This window comes from Panthera onca, chromosome A3 (genome assembly GCF_046562875.1).
Source record: "Panthera onca isolate mPanOnc1 chromosome A3, mPanOnc1 haplotype 2, whole genome shotgun sequence".
Taxonomy (NCBI): Eukaryota; Metazoa; Chordata; class Mammalia; order Carnivora; family Felidae; genus Panthera; species Panthera onca.
In genome coordinates this window covers 90,411,775-90,430,373 of record NC_138341.1, presented here as the reverse complement: position 1 = coordinate 90,430,373, position 18,599 = coordinate 90,411,775, and the positions used below count along the sequence as shown (strand labels likewise).

The 18,599-nt window shown below is 45.5% G+C and overlaps 1 protein-coding gene across 6 annotated transcripts in view; it reads left to right on the top strand.

The window, feature by feature from the left end:
• The window catches only part of ENTPD6 (ectonucleoside triphosphate diphosphohydrolase 6), a 44,678-nt gene extending 28,102 nt beyond the window's left edge, over positions 1 to 16,576 (top strand). For 5 of the 6 annotated variants that reach the window (XM_060610483.3, XM_060610475.3, XM_060610487.3 and 2 more), the window contains 5 exons: positions 3,514 to 3,615; positions 6,131 to 6,271; positions 7,904 to 7,960; positions 9,142 to 9,254; positions 9,365 to 16,576. In XM_060610483.3, the coding sequence (XP_060466466.1) occupies positions 3,514 to 3,615; positions 6,131 to 6,271; positions 7,904 to 7,960; positions 9,142 to 9,254; positions 9,365 to 9,463 (512 nt within the window). In that variant the 3' untranslated portion in view covers positions 9,464 to 16,576. The remainder of the gene's footprint in view (positions 1 to 3,513; positions 3,616 to 6,130; positions 6,272 to 7,903; positions 7,961 to 9,141; positions 9,255 to 9,364) is intronic. The other variant, XM_060610490.3, reaches the window with a different exon arrangement.
• Positions 16,577 to 18,599: the final 2,023 nt, after the last annotated feature.

Sequence of the window (18,599 nt, the reverse complement as noted above, 5' to 3'; positions counted from 1 at the left end):
ACAAATTAGTTTTGTTGACACCATTTGGACATAGAAGATATCACCCAATTACAACACATACATATACAATACATAAACATATCAACAGATGCAAACTGAGACCTTACAGTTTCCATACACTTAAAATTTCCTATGAGCCCAAGTTCCAAGTGACCATTCCCTTTTTTGTTTTACCTCCCTGAATTTTGTACTTTAACATTTCAATTTCAAAGGCACAAGGAAGAATGCATGTTGATGATAAATTGAGGGGGAGAGGATTGGTGAAAAAGAACAGGTGAGCTTTGAGCTGCCTGTAAAGCTGCACTGTTAGTTTTGCAAAGATTTGTAAGACAAGGACAGTTCTCAATTCTTTAAAAGAATTGGGTTGCAGCTTAAATGATATCATAGTTTGATCCACCCATCCAACTATATTAATATGTTTATATATATATACATGTATATATGTATATATATATATACATATATATACATATATATATGTTTATATATATACATATATATGTTTATATATATAAACATATATATATATATAAGAGCTTTGTAGTGTTTTAGTAATAAAACTTTTTATAGAGGCTTCAGAAGATTTTTCTTTTCCTCTGAGAACATAGTTTCATTTTAGCTTAGAGGAAAAGACCTAAAAAATCCTATCAGTCTCTGAATATCATTTTCCAGTCTGGCCGGTCTCCAGCCACAGAGCTATTTAAAAAAATCTTTTAAATGTCTTGGCAATTTTCAGTCTGGACAAACAGCAGATGTTTTCCGGGATTAATGCAGTATGCCTTTGTAAAGTCTATATATAGTATTTTAACAAAGGCCTCCTTTCTGAGTGTACATTTCAACCTTGGACCTTCATCTTAGGAAGAAAAGCCTATCAGCCCCTAACATCAGCCTTCAGCTGATCATTTATAGGAGGTCCTAAGAGAAATGCTAGTCATCTGTTTCCTTGGGTGGGGACGGGGACTTTCAGGGAGCTATCTGGCTTGTCTGATAACTACAATATAACCATGATGGGAAGAATGCCCCTTAGCACCCAAACAAGATCCCTATGAGTAGGGTTGTAAATGGACATTAATCTGGGATTTTCTTTTAATTTGGTAGAATCCAATGAAAGTCAAGACTTTTAAGGCCCTTTAAGGGCTTTATAATTTTAAAAATCTGCTTTCTAGGGCATGTGAATTATTTGGGTGGGAATCTAGGATGTAGCTGTAAAGGACATTGCACAGGAAGACCTAAAGCTAGCAGAGCCTGATTATAGCAAGGAGCTTTCTCTCTAAGCCTTATTGTCTACCTTGGGTGCTACTGTTAAATTTGTTTTTTGGCTTTTAGTATTTATATGAGTAACTTGTATACCCTGGGCATAGAGATCAGGCCAGAGTGCTCTCTGTAAATCTTGTAGGGAAAGGGAAGCTAAAGTAAGCAGTTCAGTGTTTAAGGGATTTTCTGGGGAAGGTGGACGAGTTTGGGAGTTAAGGGAAGTTGCTGAGGAGACAGGGCCAGATTTTAAGAAATTTATGTTGGATGGGGACTTTCATTTTTGTTTTAAGTCTAATTTCCTTTCTTCCCCCTGCCCCATCTTATTAAAGGAGTCCCTAAAGCTTAGCTGTTACATTTCTTTGTGTCTGTTTTTTTTTTTAACTTGGTCTTTCTATAGGTACCAATAAGACAATTATTTAGGATAATAATTGAGAACTCTCAAAAATATTTTTCTTTCTTTCAAATATTATCAATTCAAAGGATTCATTGGCCATTGGTGAGCAGGATTTTTATATTAATCTCAATAGTGACTCAAACCAATAAGCCTTTCTATGGCTTAACCATGAACACAAGAAGTGTCCCAAAAGATGATGGGCCCTTATAAGATCCAGAAAGTTTACTCCCAGAAATAGTCTAAGAAAGTAAAGCCTTTTGTTGTTGCAAGCAGTAAGAATGGTGTCATGAAAACACTTTCCAGTTCCCCATGAGAACATGAGGCACCTCCAGTCACACACCTGCTAATCAGATACCAGGTAGGCACTGCTAAAATGGGACTTTTTCGGCACTGACAAAACAGTGAAGGTTGAGATGACAAAAACCCCATATGGACCAGGACCCCTGTGACAAACTCTCCTGAGAGCTGGCCTGGTCAGACAAAGAGTGCTTCTTGTGACTTAAAGTCTCGGAACCACAGACTACTCAGCTAGCCACCGAGATGCATGTGATGTATACAGAGAGAATATTCTCACTGGTCATAAAGACAAGCTCTCAATACATAAACAAAATGAAAGGAAAGCCCCTTATAGGCACATTAACAGCTTTAGCTGAGCCTTTGGTGTCTCAGCCAAATTGTACCTGAGAGGGATGTGTTGCTGGGTTAGAGATTGTGAAGTGTTTTACAGAGTACCTCGTATGGCAGTTTTCTCAAGGTTCACAGGTGACCTAGTGTCAGTCTGGCCTGTTTTGTGACTAACTCATCCTAACACAGGAGTCTTTGGGTTAGACAGGGAGCACTCTGACAGCTTTTAAGTGCTTGACCCATGCCTACCTGTTTTGTGGCTTTGGCTTCCAAGATGTCCCCTAGCAACTTCCTTTACCTCATGTGCATATTGACCCACAGCAACATTTTTCTAAACAGACACTAGTCTGGTGGGAACTGTGAACTCAGCAGGCTTATAGGACCTAGGCTTGCGTTCTACCCTGTGGTCTTCCTTCTTATGACAAATGATGACAGACCAGAGAAAAGCAGTGACCATCTCTGCAACAAAAAGGATCAATAAAAAAGTCAAGAGTGTTAATAATAAATCTTTACCAGAGTCACCATACCCAAGGAACTTGTACAAATATTTTCTCCTGCTAATCTAAATTTAGAAGGGTGGGGGTAGATTTTCACCACTCATTTCCACTGGACCCTACAGGCAGAGATTCAGGAGCCTGACAAAATTCGTACCTTGTGCCACACCTGTCAGAAGTCTCAGGATCTCTCAGCTGCAGCAGCCTCAGAACAAGCAGTTTGCAGCCAGTGAAGTTTTTCCTGGCTGGCTCCCCAACTGTTGGGGAGGAAAAATTTTTCCTGCCCTTCTAGGTTCCTCTGGCTAGTATATTAATTAAATTGACATAAGACAGATTAATAGGAGAAAAACATTTAATTACAAATGTATGGGAGCCCCAGAGAAATATGACACCAAGGACAAGTTGGGCAATTGAGGCTATGTGTCATCCTGAGCTAAGAAATAGACCAGGGGCCTGGGGGCTTTAAAAGGGAAGGAGGTGATTCACAGGACACAAGAACAGAGGTTTGGTTATTAGATGTTTGCCCATCCATACAGAGGTCACTTAGATTAAAATATCTCTGGTAACAGCCCTGTTTCTAGGCTAGACACACTATCTAAATTCTTCTAGGTAGTTAAGGGAGAGATAAAAATCTTCCCCTCACTAGCCTATAATCCTCTGTGTTATAGGCGTCTTCTCGGGAGAATCCATGTGTGCCCCATTCTTACTGTGATAACGTGCCTTTCTTCTTATTTCTCTTTATTTCAGCTGAGGATGGAAAGGAGTTGGTTAGCCCTTGTTTGTCTCCAGGTTTCACAGGAGAGTGGCAACATGCTGAAATAACATACAGAATTTCAGGACAGAAGGCAGGTATGGTGGAGTTCTTGTTCATCAGTGGTTTATGAGGGTTAAGATCCGCAGCCTTCCCTCTCTCCTGTACCTTCTGAATACCTCTCAGAAGCAGGGAGGCTGTTGCCAAGCCTCATTCACAGACAAGCCCTCACTTGAAATGGAAGCACCTCTGTGAACTGTCAGGGCTGCAGGAGGCCCTCGCCAGAACACACTGGGAACTGTTGGCTCCCATGAGGTCTCTGCACAAGGCTCCCTTGTCTGTCGCCACATACTTTCTTCCAAAAGACTGCACTTCCTAACAAGCCTCCAGTGAGGAAGGACCTGAACATTCCACCACTCTTAAGACAAATGGCCAAGTTGGGGCTGTTGGCCCAGTAGCAGTGTGAGCTTATCTCTGAAAAGAGGGAGAAATGGCTTCTTCAGTGGAATCAGTTCCCTCCACCTATCACCTCAGGCTGCCTGGTGAGCACAGGAGAGGCTGCTCCAGGTGGCATAGCCCCCCCAGCCTGTGACATTGGGTGTGCTGTCTCACCAGCCTGACCCCTCTTGCCCCACATGGTCTTCGGTTGCTCTGTGCTCCTTTAGTTTTTGCTAAAAGAAACATTGAACTGTTTCCAGGCTGGACATAATGGGCATGAGGTTTGTCTGTCTTTGGTGACAGAGCTATTCCTACTCACATTTCTGACACCAAATGTGGGCAGGGGAGGGGAGGGAGTTCCCCACACCCACCAGTTCTCCACACATGAATAATTCTGTTCAGACTCACCCCGGAGTTAGTGCAGACTGCAGAGGTTAAGGGCTCAGACCTGCAAGGCTCCCCTCACCCCCCTCTGCTTCAGATGCAGATAGCAAGTCCTGGGCCTCCTATACTTCTGACCAGCCGACTACAAATTAGGGGTTCCCACGAACCACCACCACCACCCCCAGATAATTTGCCAGAATAGCTCACAGAACTCAGGAAGGCAATTTACATAATATCACTGTTTTATTATAAAAGGCACAAGTCTGGAACAGCCAAATGGAAGAGATGTATAGGGCAGGGTGTTGGAGAAGGGGTGTGGAGCCTCCCTGCACTCCTTGGGGACACCACCTCCCAGTACCTTCATGTGTTCACCACCCAGGAAGCTCACGGAACCTATTGTTTAGGGTTCTATAAAGCTTTACTACACAGGCATAGGTCATTACATCATTGTCTGCTGGTGATTAACTCAAGCCCCAACCCCCTGCCCTCCCTGAATTTTGAAGGGTGGGCTGAAAGTTCCAACCCTCTAATCACATGGTTGGCTCCTCTGACAACCAGCTGCCATCCTGAAGCCACTCAGGGACCCACCAACAAGAGCCCACTCATTCCCATAAACTCAGGTATACTTGAGAAAAAGGGGCGGATTTATCCTGAGTAACAGAAGATCTTCCTTTTATCTCCATCCCTCGGGAAATCCCAAGGGTTTTAGAAGCTGTGTCCAGAACAAAGACCAAATATATGTTTCTTATTATTGACCATGGAGGTCACTGACTCAGCCAGCTGCTCATGCACGTCCTATGCGTCAGGCCCTGTTGCAGCCACTGGCATACAGCTGACATTTCAGTGAGAGGAACTGATAAACAAGAAAGTAACTTGAAGAAAGAAACAGAAGGGGTTGTGGGGAGGGGGTACCTGAGAGGAAGATAGCTGTTTTAAATATGATGGCCAGGGAAGGCTTCATGGAGTGGTGTTTGAGCCAAGACCTAAAGAGATGGAGAATAAGGCACACAGATGATCTAAAGCAGCAGTTCTCCAGGCCAGAGGAGCAGCAAGTATAAAAGCCCTGGGATGGCTGCTGTGTTTAAGGAATGAGGAAGTGGAAGTATGGCTGTCCTGACAAGGGACAGTGGAGGGAAATGAGATCCAGCGGACAAGGACAAGGGGAGAACTGGCTGGAGCTGCCTTCAGGCCATGGACAGGTCTGTTGGGGGAGATGGGAAGCTGAGTCCAGGGGTGGGCTATGGGATATCCACGTTTGATAACCTCTGGGGCTCTCTGTTGTCTTTCTTCCGAGCAAGGGGTTAATTGCCAGCTGTGTGAGCTTGGCAAGCTGCCTGTTAGGCCTCAGTTTCCTCATCTGTGACATAAGGAGGGTGCAGGTCCCACTTCCACAGTGGCTGATGGGATAGCCTGCATGTTCAGAGCTCAGTAAGGGCTAGCAGAGAGTCAACAGTGTGAACTTGAACCCATTGGGCTGCATTAGGACAGCTGTGTGTGCTGAGCCAAGGGCTGATGTCCTTCAGGGTTGAGGACCACACCGTCTCTGGCCACCTTCATGCTTTGGGTTTCTCTCCCTTGACCTGGGCCCACAGTACTGTGGCTCCTGAAAGTTTGCTGTTGATATGTGTGGTGTTGATGAGCACCCTGACTCAGGGTAGGTGCTATGCAGGCTTTTTGCCCTGCCACACCCTCCAGGTCAGGGCCTCAAATCACTGGACAGAGCCCTGGAGGCTGCGTGGCCCAGGTGTTGAGCCCCCGAACTGCTATCTTTGTGCTTTTCCTTTGCCTCAGCAGTGAACCTCCATGAGCTGTGTGCCAGCAGAGTGTCGGAAATCCTTCGAAACAAAGTGCATAGAACAGAAGAAGTGAAGGATGTGGATTTTTATGCTTTTTCCTACTATTATGACCTTGCAGCAAATGTTGGCCTCATAGGTAAGGGTGGGGCTGAGGTGTGCAGAGGGCCCACGGCAGAGAGTAATCATGTCATCAGTGACCCTCACAACTGGAAGTAGACAGGAGGGCAAGTGTCTTGTCATCCGTATAGGCAATAGTAAGCCCCCTTTTCAAAAATAAAGCAGGTTTTTGAGCCACTTAGTAATACAATGTCAGTGCAAAAACAGTTACTTGCTGTTGAGTTGTTCTGCTCTAAGGCAGAACTGACGCACCTGTGTAACTCAGACCCTCAGCCATTCCTGCCTGGCCCCCAGGTCTCTAGCTGAGGGAGCCCTTGGTTACATGGCCATCTTTCCCCATCTGGCACCTAGGCTGGCATGGGGAGGGGTCAGCCCACTGACCAGCTTCAGGAGCTTATGGGCACTGTGGCGTCTCCAGGCTCCCTAAGCCACCTGCTGCCTGGGACCAGTGTGGAACACTACCACCCAAGGGTGGGTAGTCCAGGTGGAAAATGATCTCTATTCACCCTTTGCTCAGGCCCCAGGTCTCTCTCTCTGGCATAGAACAAGCTACCTCCTGGTAGCTGGCCCTATGGCCACTTGACCTGCCAGGACTGAGGGCCCCTGCAGGCTCCCTATACCTGGAGCAATGTTAGTTGATCCCCACTCTCCTGACTGTGCCACTGGCTGCGGACATCACGATGCTCAGGGCCTACCACACACAAATTTGGCCTGGCAGCACACTGGGGGACTCCACTCTCCTAGGCTGGCTTGAAGAGACACCTCCCAGCATCACCTTATCACTGGCTGCAGGTTGCCCTTTCCCTAGGGGACCAACAACCTCCCAGAGTGACCTCGGGAGATGCTGGCCTGTTCAGAAAAGCTCTTCCAACTCCCTTTTGTGGTCACACATGGCTCTGAAAGAGCTGCTTAGGTCTGTTTTCAGAAATGGTATCCATCTTCAATGTGACATTTGCTGACTGAGCAAATGCCCAAAGTCAAGGAAAATTCAGCTCACTGAGCAGCTGCCCCCTATGAAACATAAGTGTGTGGGATATCTCAAGGCTCCTCTTTGAAAAGGAGAGGTTTTGGGGTGCGTTGAAGAAACAATCACCATTCTTGAGAGTTGGGAGACACAGCTGCCATGCCTCCCTCCCTAGGAATGTCACAGAAGGCTGGGGCCATTCCCTTCTGGAGAGCCCTGTAAAGTCTCTCTGACCATTTGATCTAAGACCTGGCAAACCACTATTTGACTTTTTTTATAGAATTTTTTTTCCACATTCATAAAATTGATACCAGAATACCATTGCTGAACTCTGGGCCACAGCTTGAGAAAATGTATCCAATTCTTCCCTTTTATTTTTTTTTTTAACTTAAAATTAAGAGATTGCCCAGTCTCTGGGGTCCAGGGATCCTGGTGCCTTTCCTCTGAGGGACCCTCTAAGCCCCATGATTGTGCTAATCATCCCCATGTGGTGTCCTGCATGGAACACCTACCCACCCCCAGCCACGTCACTTTGGACAAATGATCAGTGCATGGGAGGGCCACTGCCCCACTTGCAGTCAGCCTGGATACGCCGCCTTACATCATCCTCTCATGGGCACCAGCCTCAGGGCATGCTGGTGCTCCAGGGATGCTGGTGCAGACCAGGTGTTTGGTCTTATCCCACAGATGTGGAGAAGGGAGGCAGCCTCGTCGTGGGAGACTTTGATATCGCAGCCAAGTATGGTGAGTGATGGCTGCACTGCCTGGGTGAGAAGAGCCAGAGTGGGAGACAGGGACCCAGTCCCTCTGTGTGGCAGATGTACCTTGGTGCTTGTGAGGCAGTACTGAGAACTTCTGGATTTAGTTCCTGATTCAGCCAGGCAGATGAGTGTTCAGAGGTGGGAGAGGGTGCTTGGGGTCACTGTGCTGGGCCCAGACCACAGGTCAGCCACATCCTGTGTGGCCACAGCAGGGGGAGAGGGGAGCCTCAGTGTCCCTGGCTGTGATACGGCATATTTCTAGTTCTAAGGTTGTTAGGAATGGACTCCCTTGATTTTACGGTTTCTGACACCTCTTCACTGCGGTTCAGGGATTTCCCCTGATACTGTCCCAGCAAATTCACAATTGTCACACCAACAACCCCTGCACAGCAGAGCCCAACATGTAGGGAGTGAAGAGCTATTCCCCTTGAGTTTGCAGGTGACTGACCCAGCAGTCCCCCTTCCTCTCCTCCTTTGTCCATCACACTCAATCTGGCTGGCTGGGGTGTGAAATGAAGGCTGTCTAAATATTCTGCTCTTTGGTTGTTGTTGTTAATTGCAGATCAAAAGAGTTAAACTTCATATGTTTCTCTATAGAAAGTCCTTTCTCCCCTTCCCCTTCAAAGTGGCTTTTTTTTTTTTCACGTTTTCTTGTCACTTAGAGAGGTTTGTCATGACTTTTCAACAGGAAAAGGTTCTGAGCAGAATTCTGGGAAGGCTATTAGTAGGTTTGTTCATCCTCCTTGAGAATAAGAGTAGAATGTTCTGAGCCAGATTTGTTGGTGTTTTCATTCCCCAGAAAGCCCAGATCCACCCCTGAGAGAGGTATCTAGAAGTCATAGGTGCAGAGCTATGCCCTGTGAGACTTTGGCCTTAGGCCCATGACACCAAGACAAGACACACAAGTCCCTCTTGGTCTTGGAGGCCAGGCCCGGGGGAGGCTGGTTAGCTTTGAGACCCTATCCTTTGGTGTGCTCTTGGCAGATCACCTTCCCACTCTGGGCTATAGTCTTTTCTAAATCAGTGAGAATCTTGGGCCAACATAGAGCCCTGTGAAGGGTGGGCACCTGGGGTGGGTGGAGTCTAGTCTGCATAGAGCCCCCCCATCCCACCCAGGAATGAACCACTTGGAATCTGATTGGGAAAGGGCTCTCTCACCCCCAGTGTGCAGGACAGCGGAGACCCATCCTCCAGGCAACCCCTTTCTGTGCATGGACCTCACCTACATCAGCCTGCTGCTCCAAGAGTTTGGCTTCCCAGAGAACAAAGTGCTGAAGGTAAAGACTGTCTCTGGGTGCTCCTGTGCCCTTTATGACCCCAAGGGCTGGGGGTACTGCTTCCAGCCTCCCAACCATGCCCACTCTGCGCCTTCCTTTGTGTTTTCAAGCTGACTCGGAAAATCAACAATGTTGAGACCAGCTGGGCTCTGGGGGCCATTTTTCATTACATCGACTCCCTGAGAAGACAGAAGAATCCAGCCTCATAGTGGCCAAGCTGCCCCAGCCATCCTTACAGAGCGGCTCCATCTCCATGAGAACAGACCTGTGTGGAACGCCTTGATGTGTTGAGAGGAAGCCACTGCTCGGGCTGCCACCCCTTTCCCTTTGGCCTTGCAGACCTGCCCCTGGACAGGCAGAGGGCTAGAACGTGACCAGGCCTAGTGTCTCCTCCTGCCTCAGCCCTAGGTGGGCAGTAAACCAGACAGGGCAAAGGGCACATGTCAAGTTTAGTATGACACAGGCACACCATCCCCCATCCCTCCCCTGTATGCAGGGTTGGGTGACTGTAACGTGTTTCTGTGACAGGAGTCTTGTTTTGTCTCCCTGCCCCTGTCTGGTCCCTCCTCTCATCCCCAGGGTGGACCTCCACCTTCTCCCCAGAGACTTGGTGGGGAGGTTTTACAGGCTGTCCTGGCTGCTTTCAGGGTGGGCCAAGTGGCAACCACCATGTCCTCTGGGACAGTGAATAGGGCGGACCTGAATGCATTGGCCTCCTCTTTGGTTATGGACATGCGAGGTCATCCAGAGGTCTGTTTTCTCAGGTTCTTGGATGGCTTGGGGCAAGCTGATGAAGTTGGCCTTGTGAGTAGAAGAGGGCTGGGGGAAATACCTCTGTGTGTCCCAGCTCTTCAGAGGAGGTCTGAATGTGAGCATGACCTGCTTACAATATTTATGGCTGTGCTGTGTGAGTGACATCTCTGTTGTGTGGTGCTGGGTGTTTGTGTAGCAGCTGTGTTCTGAGCCCCAGTGAATGTATTGCTACCGTGAGCCATTTGCAGCTGAGCAGTGTTGAAGACACACACCATCCCCCTGTGGGTCAGGTGGACTGCAATCCCCAGAACTGCCTTCTTGAGGCTCTGCTGGGGTACAGGGCTATGCCCATTGTCTGGGGCCTCTGTAGGACACTGGCTCTGGGCCCTCTTGCATCGGGACGTGAAGTCTGTGAGACATAGGCCCTGGGGCCACAGTCGTTCTGCAGTGAATGTATGGTATATGGAATAAGCTGAACCTCATGTGTTCCACTCAAAATAAAGGGTTTACAAGGGTTTCTTCTCCAGTCACTCTTCTAGGTGAGCATCAGCAATGTTCATCCCCTGGTGGAAAAGCCCCTGAGATCCCTGTTTACTATAGTTGAAACAAAGAACTGTCCATGCCAGGTGACAGGTGGCACATTAACTCTTGTCAGTGTGCCTCATAAGGAGAAAACAACAGAAGGGCATAGGGAGGGCATCCTCAGGCCATCATGCATGCCTGTGGTTATAGGCGAGCCCCTTGCCTTCCCAGCAGAGCTCCCCTCTTCCCTGAGACTGTGACCCGCAGCCATGTGCAGTGTGGAGTTCTCAAGAAGATGCTGTGACCCAGCTTGCAGTGTGTTCTCTGAGGATCTGGCTTTAATCTGGGACAGCTGGAAAGGGGTCGCATGCCAGACAAAGACTGGGTGTGAGCATAGGGTCTGGCCCCTCAACTACTTAGGGCCACTGCAGGACCAGGACCGATGTGACTACTGAATGAGCCCATGAGTGGAGGCCTGTGTTGGGGAAAGGGCTCTGCAGAGAGCTACAGGAGGTTAGTTTTACTCCTTACCTCCAAGAGCCCTTCGTCCCCAGGGGTGGAGGCAGGGAGGGATCGAAGTGTAAAACCTTTGATGTTGAAGTGCTGTGCCCACGGAGATGGGGGAGCAGTTACCCCCTTTTCTGAGCGTCCTGATTCTGTGGTCTGATCGTCACTGGCCCAACTTCAGAAGGCTGGTGGAAGACCCCAGTACAAAATCCACTGACAAGATAAGGTTAATCACCCTCTGCCCAGTGGTTTCCCCAGAATTTAAACCCTGGGGCAGAGGTCTGGAGGTGTGCATATGACATAAGCAGAAAAAGACAAAGAAGGGAAGGTGTTTTACCTAAATAAAAAGCCACATTTGGACTACAGCTAGGAAACCTTCATTTGAAAAGGGCAAGAAAATCCAACTACCAGCACCTCACCATCCCTGCCTTGGCAGGGTTTCCCCAGCCTTTTCCTTCTATAATATCTAACAAGTTAAATATTTAAGGAACTCCAGAGGCCATGATCAAATGTGTATGAAGGTAAAAGTGAAAATTGATTTGGTCCATTTATAGGTTAGTGATCTCACATCTGAAAAAGTGGCAACAACTGGAAGTTTCCCAAAAGATCACCAAATAAGTCATGGAATATTTTTAGTTCCAGCAAAGTACGCAAGTCATTTTGCTGTGTCTTTTGTGATTATAAAGTAGGCTTTGTTTTTTAAAAAAGAAGTAACTACATATGCACATCCTAACATATAAAAGTCAAACTAGAGATACAGTAAGAATTTTGTTCCCTCTGGTGTGCCCCACTTCACATAAGCCGTGTGCATCTATGTGCTCAGATCTTTCTAGCACGTCCCACACACCACCTCCTGCCCACATGTCCTGCACTTCCCTGTTCTCACTCAGAACAGCTACACCGTTGATGCACACTAAGCTGCCTCAGTCCTCCAGTGGCTGGTGTCATCCATATGTCTGGATGACAGGACCCCCGGCATCAGGTTGTTTCCAGCACCACATCCATACGTGAGCCATGCTGACATTGCCAGATCCAAAGACAGGAATGTTTTAAATTGTGACCATGTCGTCAGATGGTAATTTTCCTGTGCACTGGCCTAATTCATGTCATATGTATGTCTAAGAGCATTTCTTTTTCTGTGAAACATCTGTCCATGCCCTGTGCCAATTTTTCTGAGAGATTGTGGTCATTCTCTTACTAGAAGAATGTTTATACATTAGGGAAATTAGCCATTGTGACAGAATGTGTGGCAAATTTTTTCCCATTTTATTACTTTTTGAATTTATGGTGTTTTTCTCAATGCACAGTTTTACTGTTTTTATGTATTTAAGTTTAACTAATTTATATTATTATATAGACTTATGATGACTTCCAGGTTTTGTGTCATAATTAGAAAGGCTACCCCACTGGGATAGTTTTCAAAGTTAACCAACAGTGTTGTTGTTTTTTATGATTTTGATTTTATTACTTTAAGAACTCCCAATATATACTTATGAATACCCTCAGGCACAGTAAATCATTATTTCAAGGTGGATTTTACTTTTAGAACCATTCCAGAGTCCTGAAAGGCAAATGTGATGTTCAAACTAGGGTAATACCATTTTGGGATAAAATCAAGGCTGGCAATAAGGTAATGAGCAATCCCAGAAGTGTGCAGAATCATAGCAGTGTCAGGAAGAGTCTCCTAGGGAAGCCACACTGTGTGTGCAGTTTCTGGTAAGGTTGTTTTAATGACTTGTTTGGAGAGCATGAAGTGTGAGGAATGATTGAAGTCCCTGGGGCAGTTCATCATTGTGGAGGAAAACTCTTCTCTGCTCTCCACTCAGCCTTCTACTCTCGGTACTTTTCTCTGATGCTAGATGTGTCAGCAATACTCCCACACCAACTAGGTGGCCTACAACTCAGTTCTGACACTATCTACCTGGAGTTAGTGCAGACCACACAGGTGAAGGGCTCAGTCTTACAAGACTACCCCCACCCCTGCTTCAGGTACCAGTCACAAATCCAGGTTGTCACCTGTGCTTCTGAATAACTGGCTCTAAGTGGTTTTCATGACCCTCTCCTCAGATTTGATAGTTTGCCAAAGAGGCTCACAGAATTCAGGAAAAACAGTTGACTTACTCTTGTTGATTTATTGCGGAGAATAGATGGAAGAGACATGTGGGGCAGGACATAGGGGAAGGGTCCATAGCTTCCGTGCCCTCTCTGGGCATACCACCCTCCTAGCACCTCCACATGTTAATTAAACCAGAAGTTTAATTAAAGCAAGCAACTCTTGATCTCAGGATCTCTAAACCCCTACTTGGGATTTTTTATGGAGGTTTTATTATGTAGGATTGATTAAATAATTGACCATTAGTGATTAGGTCAACCTCCAGCCTCTCTCTCCTCCAGAGGTCAGGGTGGGGGAGGCTGAAAGATCCATCCCTTTGATTGCATGGCTGTTTCTCCTTGGCAACTGTCCCCCTTCCTGTGGTCACCTAGGGGCTTTCCAGAAATCACCTCATTAACATAGACTCAGGGGTGGTTGAATGAGCTTACGGCACATGGGACCAAAGACCAAATGTTATAACAAAAGATGCTCCCATTGCTTTTATGACTTAGGAAGTCCCCCTAGGGTTTAGGAGCTGTGGGGCCAAGAGCAGGGATGAAGTCCAAATCTATGTTTCCTGTTACGAATCACAAAATCACAGTCCTGGAAAGAGGCTTTATGGCCGATGGGAATCTGACAGCATCTTCAATATTGTAAGGATTGTGAGATCCTGGACTTGCCTCTGTTGCTACAGAGGCCAGAGCTTAGACACATGGGCACAAGTTACAGACCATTTTCAGGTTTCTAACAAGGAAAGATGTCCTAAAAGAAGATAGGCTCTCTGTCATATACATCCCCACCCTTGCCAGCACTCAAGGGTACTCAAGAAGGGATCCCTGTCCAGATAAGAGGTCATATCAGGCACTTCTAAGGCCTCTTTACTCTCAAGATCCTTGAATGCGCCTTGAAAATTATCTTGAAAGTTATGAGCAGGTAAGCATACTTACACATAATGTCCCTCAGTTTTGAGTTGAAATAACAATGGCCTGTGTTGTGGAGTGTTTAGGTCAGGCATGGAGCCAACTGCTTTTTGGAATAGCCAGTGATTGCACTGTCATGGCAGCCCACGGAGCACCGACTGGTCAAGGGGCCCTAAGGACTCAAGGTCAGCAAGTAAAGAGTGAAGGGCCCCACCCAGACACAGATCCAGAGGCTTCCAAACCCCAAATTAGTGTGCCACATTGCCTCCAAAATTAGAGGTGGTAGAAGATTAATTTTTCCTCCTTACATTCGGTCTTGCATGAAGCTATTTATCAAAAGCAGCTCTCTCCACTAAGGAATCCGTTATCACTGTAATAATGTGTTTTGTGATATTTAGAAAAGTAGTTAAACAGTCAAAAAAATTAAAACTAGCTCCAGGCCTAACTGCCTCTTTATCATTTTGACAGCCTGATTCCCACTTTTCTGTGTTATTGATTGGTGGATAAAGGTTTCCGCTTAAGAGCTTAAGTGCAGCTCTGTAAATCTTTGTGTCTGCCTCAGGATTTACATAGCACAGAGCAGACATCCCCCTATATGGCATCTTGTCTTGAGAAGCCTCTAAAGGTCAGCAGAGCTCCAGAGCCTCATTTTAAGGCATGGAACACAGCAGTGGGATGGCTCCAAACAGCTTCCAAGGTGTTAGGTGCTCAAAACAGCTGTGTGGTTCCCCAGATCCATCTGGAGGTCTGCTAGGGATCAGATGGTTTTGCAAGTAAAAATGCCAACACTCAGAGGCCTACAGTGCTCATCCTAAAGCAACAAGGAGAAGTGGGAATGTAAACCAAGGTTTTCAGCTTTCTGGGGATGAAGAGATTTCTAGGACTCTCTATACATTGGAATATTATTTGGCAGTAAAAATGAGGTACGGACACATGTTGCGACATGAATGAACATGGAAAACATTAGGCTAATAAGTGAAGCTAGATACAGAGATCACATATTGCATGATTCTGCTTACGTAAGATGTCCAGAATAGGCAGCACCATAGTATGGCAAGCAAAATTTGTAAACGTTGCAAAATGATCACCATGGTAAGTCTAGTTATGATCTGTCATCATACATAGGTAAAAAAAATTTTTTTTTGCAATGAGGACTTTTAAGATTTATTCTCTTAGCAACTTGCAAATACAATGCAGTATTATTAACTGTAGTCAGTGTGCTATACATCACATTCCCATGACTTATTTTATAATTTCTTGACCATCCTTGCCCATCTTGCCCACCCCCTACCCCCTGCCTCTGGCAACCACCTATCTGTTCTCTGTATCTATGAGCTCAGGCTTTTTTGGTTCTGTTTTTTAGATTCTACCTATAAGTCAGATCATATGGTACTTGTCTTTGTCCGACTTACTTAGGATAATACCCTCAAAGTCCATCCATGTTGTCACAATGGCAAGAGTCCATTTTTTATGGACGAATAATATTCCATTATAGATAATATGCACAGACAGATGTACACACCACATCTTCTTTATCCATTCATCCACTGATGGACACAGGTTGTTGCCAGATCTTGCCTATTGTAAATAATGCTGCCAGGAACATGGGGTATATATATCTTTTTGAGTTAATGTCTCTGTTTTCTTCAGATAAATACCCAGAAGTGGAATTGCTGGATCATCTGGTAGTTCTGTTTTTAACTTTTTGAGGAGCCTCCATACTGTTTTCCACAGTGGCTGCACCAGTTTACATTCCCACCAACAGTGCAAAATGGTTCCCTTTTCTCCATGCTCTCTCCTACACTCATTATTTCTTGTCTTTTTGATAATAAGACAATATCAATAATCTGTCATTCTGACAGATTTGAGGTGATGTCTCGTGGTTTTGATTTGCATTTTTCTGATGGTGACTGGTGAGGATCTTCATGTGTCTGTTGGCCATCTGTATGTCTTTGGGAAAATTTGATTCAGATCCTCTATCATTTTTTAATTGGATTATTTGTCTTTTTTGCTATGGGGTTGTATGGTTTCTTTATATATTTTGGATATTAACCCCTTATCAGATATGATTTGCAAATAATTTCTCCCATTTAGTAGGTTGCCTTTTTGTTTTGTTGATGATTTCCTTTGCTGTGCAGAAGGTTTTGAAAGACCAGTACACTGTAAGTTATAAGACATTGAAGGGAGAAAATGAAAACACAAATGGGAAGATATTCCATATTTATAGGTTAGAAGAATCAATACTGTTAAAATCTCCATACTACCCAAATCAATGTATTGATTCAATGCAAGTCCTATCAAAATTCCTCACAGAAATAGAAAAAACACGGGCGCCTGGGTGGCTCAGTTGGTTAACATCTGATTTCAGCTCAGGGTATGATCTCACAGTTAGCGGGTTCGAGCCCCATGTCGGGCTCTGTGCTGACAGCTCAGAGCCTGGAGCCTGCTTCAGATTGTGTGTCTCTTTCTCTCTCTGCCCCTCCCCCACTCACACTCTGTCTCTGTCTCTCAAAAAACTGAATAAACAAGAAATTTTAAAAGAAAAAAGTAAATAGAACAAACACTCCTAAAATTTGTACAGAAACACACAAGAACCCAAGCAACGAAAGCAATCTTGGGAAAGAAAAACAAAGCTGGAGAACAAAGCCCTTATTTCAAACTGTATTACAAAGCAGTAGTGATCAAAACAGTTTGGTATTGGCATAAAAACAGACACATAGATCAATGGAGCAGAATAGAGAGCCCAGAAATAAACCCACAATTGTATGGTCAATTGATCTATGACAAAAGAAACAAAAATATACAGTGGAGAAAGGACAGTCTCTTCAATAAGTGGTGCTGAGAAAATTGGACAGCCACGCGCAGAAGAAAGAAACTGGACCATTATCTCACACCATACACAAAAATTAACCCAAAGTGGGTTAAAGAACAGAAGACCTGAGACCAGAAAACTAGGTGGTCAGCTCCTTGGCATGGGCCTTGGTGATGATTTTTGGATCTGATTCCAGAAGCAAAGGCAACAAAAGCAAAATAAACAAGCGGGGCTACATCAAACTAAAAAGCTGTTGCATAGCAAACGGAATACTCAACAAAATGGAAAGGCAACCCTTAGACTTTTTCCTGTATTGTCATGGTGGCCCCTTAGCCCTTAGACCTTTGGGCTAAGAGAAAATCCCCTTCCTGGGGAGGGGTCAGGTCTGCTCCCAGATATCTGGTGAACCCCTGGCTCCTGCAAGTTCTGAGTTTCTGGGGAGGGTCTCTTAACTGCCTACTGAGTAATAAAAGGCTACCTGAAAGAAAGCAGGAGAACTGAAACACCCTGAGAATAGGGATACTGACCTTGCCTTCCCATCCTCCAAATTTCCTTGTGGAGCCAACAATCCTCTTGTTTACTCAATGGGAGTGCCTGGCCAGGACTCCACCCAAGCCAAACAGCAAGGTTAAACTGTCAACAAAGCAAATAGGCTTTCTGCAAGACTTCTTCACTTCCCTCTTAGATGGAGTCTTCACAGTTGACTCAAAGCTTCAGCTGGAATTCCTTTACACAAAGTGAATTTCAGAAGGAATTTGGTGCTGCTTCCTTGAGGTCTAGACTTGCAAAAGGCTGCCTGCATGATGGAAGCTGTGTTTGGTATTTAAGATCTTCTAAGCTTTACTTCTGACCTAGTGAATTTTTTAAAGAATATTTTTGTTGGGGCGCCTGGGTGGCTCAGTCGGTTGGGCATCCGACTTCGGCTCAGGTCACGATCTCGCGGTCCGTGAGTTCAAGCCCCGCGTCGGGCTCTGGGCTGATGGCTCAGAGCCTGGAGCCTGCTTCCGATTCTGTGTCTCCCTCTCTCTCTGCCCCTCCCCCGTTCATGCTCTGTCTCTCTCTGTCTCAAAAATAAATAAATAAAAAAAAAGAATATTTTTGTTGAGGTATATATAGTAGAACGTACAGATCTTAAGTATACAGTTCAGTTTTGGCAAAAACAGCCATGTGGCCCATACCCTTATTCTTTCACCACAGACAGTCCCTAGACAATCCCCCCACCCTTGGCACCTGGCAACCACTGTTCGGATTTCCATCACAACACATAACTTTTGCCAGTTCTGGAACTTCATCTAAATGGAATCATACAGTATGTGCTCTTTTGGGTCTGGCTTTCAGCTCAACATGTTTGTGAGATTCACCCATATCAACATGCAGATCAGCAGTTTATTTCTTTTTGTTGTTGAGTAGTAGTCTATTATTTCGATATACAACACTTTGTATCCTCCTTTTCCTGTTGATAGCCACCTGGGCTGTTTCCAATATGGGGTCTTGCACAAGTTATTTTGTGGACATATGTTTTTACTTCTCTTGGATGAATACAAGCATACCTCATTTTATTGTGCTTTGCTTTATTGTACCTCACAGACAATGCATTGTGCGTGTGTGTTTAACAAACTGAAGGTGTGTGACAACCCTGCACTGAGCAAGTCCACTGGTACCATTTTTCCAACAGCATTTGTTCACGTTGTATCTCTATGTCACATTTTGGTAATTCTCACAATAATTCAAAAAAAATT